The sequence below is a fragment of the Vidua macroura genome, chromosome 14 (genome assembly GCF_024509145.1).
Source record: "Vidua macroura isolate BioBank_ID:100142 chromosome 14, ASM2450914v1, whole genome shotgun sequence".
NCBI lineage: Eukaryota > Metazoa > Chordata > Aves > Passeriformes > Viduidae > Vidua > Vidua macroura.
The window spans coordinates 1676887-1682119 of NC_071584.1; the positions used below are offsets into that span (position 1 = coordinate 1676887).

A 5233-nucleotide genomic window follows, 5' to 3' on the forward strand; every position below is an offset into this window, starting at 1 on the left:
CGGCTCTCCGGAGCACGGCCCCGGAGCAGCGGCGCAGAAACGCCCCCGGGCTGCAGGACAGGGCTCAGGGAGGGCTCGGCTGCTGCTGGGCTCAGCTGTGTTTGTACGAGATGAGAGGGCTGCGATCTTTTCATCCTGGGCAGAACACAGCTCCTGCACCCAGCCGAGCGAGCCCTTGGTGCAAGGCTTGGCTGGGGGCACTGTCAGGGTGGGCGATCTCCCGGGGCTGTTGCACTGACCACAGAGTCCCACAGGGCTGGGACCCTCACCTGCAAAGTGCTGAGCTCTCCCAGGGGGTGAGAAATCCACGCTGGAGAGGGAAAGCTGTGGGGGATGGGGCTGTGCGAGGTTCTTTGGGATCCTGGATCCTCCCCTGTGGAATAGCATGAACGGGGCTTTGGGAGCAGGCACCCATCCCTGGAGACCTGGGTCCCACAGAGGTTGGGCGGATCAAATCCTGGATTTCCAGGGCTATTCCTGGTGTTGGGATGGGGAATGGGGCTCTGGGAAGCAGGGACATTGCCTCCCATCCCCATGGATACCTCTGGATGCAGGAGCATCCCCTCCCATCCCTCTGAAGCCCTCAAGCAGCCCCATCCCCCTGGATAAAACATTCCAGGGCAGCTTCAGGATGAGCCAGGCCGGGAGCTGCACCATTCCTGCAGAATTCATGGAGAGGCCTGGAGAAGTTTTCTGTCTCCCATCATTTATTCATCATCCCTAAAAACACCCGGGACAACGCCAGGACACTGGGATGGTGCCAGAGGGGGATGTGGGAATGTGGGAATGACATTATGGATGCTGCAGGGGACAGCAGGACTTGACTCGAGAATTTCCATGAGGAATTCGGGCTGGGTCAGAGCTTTGCTCATCCCCTACAAGTGACTGGAGTAGGTCCCCTCATCCCAAACCCATCCCACAGATCCTGGAAGAGGGAGGTAAATGCTCCAGCCCCGTTTCCCGGTAAAAAACCCCACCAGGAAAAAATCCCGAGGCCAAAATCTCTCCCACCTCTCCCACCCCTATGGATGAAGAGTGGGAATTCTCCGGGAATGCCCGCAGGGCACGGGGACGACTCGGCCGGGCCATGCCACTCTCCTGAGTGTCCCCAGCTCCTCCCGCAGCTGCGCAGGGCCATTGTCACCCTCCTGTGCCCACCAGCGGCGGTGCCAATCACCGCAATTAACACCCGCAGGCTAATTAATCTCTGGATTCCGCCTGCCGGTCCCTGACCGGCTCTGCCCCTCTGCTTTTCATGCAAATGAACTCGTTATGGTGCCCTCATTAGCCAGGCGCAATTCCAGGAAAATCGGGCACGGGCCGATCCCAAAGCGCCCGGGTGGAGTTGGCACATCCGCAGTTCTGAATGCACCGCCTGGATTTTGGGGAATTCCTGGGAAGATCAGGGGGGAAATGTCCGAGAAAGCCTCGCTGGCCAAAATCGGCTCAGGGAGTGACATTGGTGCCACCGCAGCCGAGCAGGACATGGGACAAACGGGACAATTCCCGGCTGCAGGGGGAGGGAATCACCCTCGGAAGGGATGAGACCCAGCTGGATCCCGTTATCCCGAGTGCAATGCCCAGCTGGATCCCGTTATCCCGGCGGGGAATCCCCAGCTGGATCCCGTTACCCCGAGTGCAATCCCCAGCTGGATCCCGTTATCCCGGCGGGGAATCCCCCCGGGATGCTCCCATAAAAAGCTCCCGAGCAGCCCCCTTTGCCATGCGCTGCTTTTCCTGGGGTCAGGATGGGGCTTGGGAGCCGCTTTGGGGTCGCTCTGCTCTGCTGGGTGTTGGCTTCGGCCGCATCCTCTGATCCCTGGGGTTTTCCCTCGCGGAATTCCGGGACGTGGCGGCTGCGGGGCGATTCCTCCAGGTCGCAGCCCTGGGCGCGGGTGGATCTGTCGCAGCTGCGGGCGCTGTCCCCGCGCCCCGCGGTGGCCGTGCGCTGCCAGGAGGGGCAGCTGGCGGTCACCGTGCGCAGGGACCTCTTTGGCACCGGGCGCCCGGTGCGGGCAGCGGAGCTGAGCCTGGGCACGGCCTCCTGCCCGCCCCTGTCCCCAAACGCCGCCCAGACCTTTGTTACCTTCGTGGCCGCGCTGCACGAGTGTGGCAGCACCCTGCAGGTGAGTGGCACCGGGGCCAGGTGGCCACGGGGTGAGGGTGTCACCCCTAAAGGTGCCCTGGTGTAGGTGCTGGCGGGTTTGGGGTGAGGAGTGCCCGGAGCAGGGGGGAATTTGGGGTGTGGATAGCCTGGATGAGGCACACACTCAGTAGTGGGTTTGGGACTGGATGCAGGAATTTATGGGATAATGGGTCCTGAGGTGCTGTGCCTGTGTCCTGGAGGCGCTGACCTGCTTCAAGCTGGTGCTTTCAAAGCTCCGTGGTGTCCTGTAGGATTGGGAATGTGGCTCTTGTGTCCCGGCACAGTCCCTGCTGGTGCTGAGTTTGTTTTCCTGGTTTTCCCCCTCTCCCAAACTCTCCTTCCAGGTGACCCCAGACTCCCTGATCTACAGAACCACTCTGTTCTACAAACCCACCCGTTCTGGCAACCCCCTTATCGTGAGGGCCACCCCAGCCGAGGTCCCCATTGAGTGTCACTACCCCAGGTGAGTGGTGGGGGCTGTCCCCGTGCTGCCACGGCCCTGACGTGCCGGTGCCCACCCCAGGTAATTCCCATTGCTTCCCTTTAGGAGGAGCAACGTGAGCAGCGGTGCCGTGCACCCCACGTGGGCCCCGTTCCGCTCCACGGTGGCGGCAGAGGAGCGGCTCCGGTTCTCCCTGCGCCTCATGGACGGTGGGTGCAGCCCTGGTGGCCTCGTGTCCCTCAGCTCCCCCTTTCTCCTGGCTCCTGGGAGCCCCAATGGAGCCAAATCCACCCCCACGGGGGTTACTGCACATTTAAGAGGTCCCACGCTCCCGGGAAGTCCCCAAAGTGACCCCATTCCCTGGGATCTGCATTCCAGACGAGTGGAGCAGGGAGAGGCTCTCCAATGGTTTCCAGCTTGGGGACAGCCTCCGCTTCCAGGCCGATGTCACCTCGGAGGGCCACGTGCCCCTGCGGCTCTTCGTGGATCAGTGCGTGGCCACCGCGACCCCCGACAGGGGCTCGTCCCCCCGCTACGCCTTCATCGACCTGGGCGGGTAAGGCCGGGCTCTGGGGCTGCCTGGAGAATCCCAGGCTCCTGTGGAGGATCCCGGATGATTCCCAGCCCTTCTCCAGGTGCCTGGTGGACAGCAGGGCAGAGGACACCGGCTCAGCCTTCGTGTCCCCGCGGCCCCGGCCGGAGTCGCTGCGGTTCCTGGTGGACGCCTTCAAATTTGCCGGAGGCGCCGGGAATTTGGTGAGGTGTTGTTTCCATCCCTCCTCCTTTCTCGGTTTATCCATGGAAAAAAACCCTAAAATCTCCAAGATTAACGGATTTTCCTTGACTTCCCCTGCCAGCTCTACATCAGCTGCCACCTGCGGGTGTCCCCGGCGGCGGAAGCCCCGAATTCCCGGAATAAAGCCTGTTCCTTCAGCAAAGCCAGCGGCCTGTGAGTGTCCCTGCTGTGGGGAGGGGACCCGCCCCCGCCCGGGGAGGGGACCCGCCCCCGCCCGCAGCAGGGGGGTCACAGGTGACTCTGTTCCAGGTGGGCACCTTTGGAGGGCACCGCGGCCATCTGCAGCTGCTGTGACACCGGCAGCTGTCCCTCTCCTGGAGGAGATTCCCGGGAATTCCGCGCTCCGGCCGCACGGATGGGCAGGCGCGTGAGGAGGGACGGCCCCGGCCGGAGAGGTGTGTCCCAAAGGTGTCCGAGGGCCCCTCAGGGGGGAGGGGGTGTTGGCACAGTTTAAGGACAATCACGGCTCCTCTCCGGTGTCCCTTAGGGAAGGGATTTTTAAAAGGAAAGAGGGGAATTTTGGGGAGATATTGGGAAGAAATTGTGTGGATGGGGAGGTCCTGGCACTGTTGTTCATCCTTGGAAGTGTCCCAGGCTGCCTGGGATAGTGGGAGGTGTCCCTGCCCATGGCACTGGATAGACTTTGACGTCCCTTCCATCCCAAACCATTCCATGATTCTATCCTGATTGTGTCCTTGCATTTTAAACCCCTGGCATTCTGCTCTTCTGGTGTCTATCTTCCTGTCATTCCCAAATTCCAGCCCAAGCAGGAATTCCCTCTCCTGGGAGCTCATTCCCATCTTTTTCCAGGTGAGCCCTCGGGGCCGACTGAAGCCGATGTCTCTGTGGGACCCCTCCTAATCCTGGAGCCTGCTCAAGGATTAACAAGCCCCTCTGGAAGTCCGGGATCAGCTGGGAACACCCCCCGAGGTAGGGGTCTTTGTGGGGTTGTGTCTCCAGGCATTGCCCAGGGGTTGCTCCCACTGTGAATTCCCAGGGATTTCACAAAGGGATTTTCTGGAACAATCCCCCAGAGCTGCCCTATGGGCTCCTTCCCTAAGATGCCCAAGGATTGGGTAGAGGCTGGGAACCAGTGGATGAGTGCTCAGAGGGTTTTGTCCCTTCCAGGTGCTGCTGGCGGAATTCCCGTGGTGATCCAGGGGCTCCTGCTGACGGCAGCCACCCTGCTGAGCCTGACTGCCCTGGGAATGCTCCTGTGGCTGTGCCGGAAAAGGCTCTGTCCTGCGGGAATGTCCCAGTGATCCCAATAAAGAGAAGAAGCATCTGTCACCTCCTGGTGTTCTCTGTGGGGTGGGAGGGGCTCCAGGCAGCTTTGGGTGGGAATCCATCCTCTGGGAAAGAGGTGGGATTGGGGATGTGGAGCTGCTGCCACCTGGAAGTGATTCCCAAACCTCCATGCACTTGGATTTGGGAGGTACAGGTGGATTTTCCAAAGGTTGTATCCATGGAAAGGAATCCTAAATGAGGTGTGGCTCCTATTTTAGGGATTTATTGGTATTCTGAGGTTCTAAATGAGTTCCTGATTTTAGAATTCCTGTTTTCCCTTTCTTATCCATTGGGATGGGGGAATTCTGCTCCAAGATCCCTTGAAGGATGCAAGGGCAGCTGGAATTCTGGGATTTTGATTGGTTTCAGTGCCGAGCTTGGCTTCTTTGCAGGGGAAAACCTCAGGGATGGGAAAGGGCTGGAGGTGCTTCTGCTTTGCAGGGGCTGGATGGGAATGAATTCCATTGTTTTTATGGAGTGTGAGAGCTCTGGGATGAGCACAGCAATGGGATTGCTTTCCTTGGGCCATGGTTGGAGCTGGAGACTTCCTGGGAAGATGCCA

General features: G+C 60.4%; 1 protein-coding gene across 1 annotated transcript; it reads left to right on the forward strand.

Annotated features, from left to right (window-relative positions):
- The first annotated feature begins 1748 nt into the window (after window positions 1-1748).
- On the forward strand, window positions 1749-4646 carry LOC128814334 (zona pellucida sperm-binding protein 3-like). Its single transcript, XM_053990079.1, has 9 exons — window positions 1749-2126; window positions 2491-2609; window positions 2694-2797; window positions 2967-3144; window positions 3224-3344; window positions 3446-3537; window positions 3634-3779; window positions 4195-4314; window positions 4513-4646. Exons 1-9 carry the CDS (start codon window positions 1749-1751, stop codon window positions 4644-4646), a joined length of 1392 nt encoding a protein of 463 aa, XP_053846054.1.
- Window positions 4647-5233: the final 587 nt, after the last annotated feature.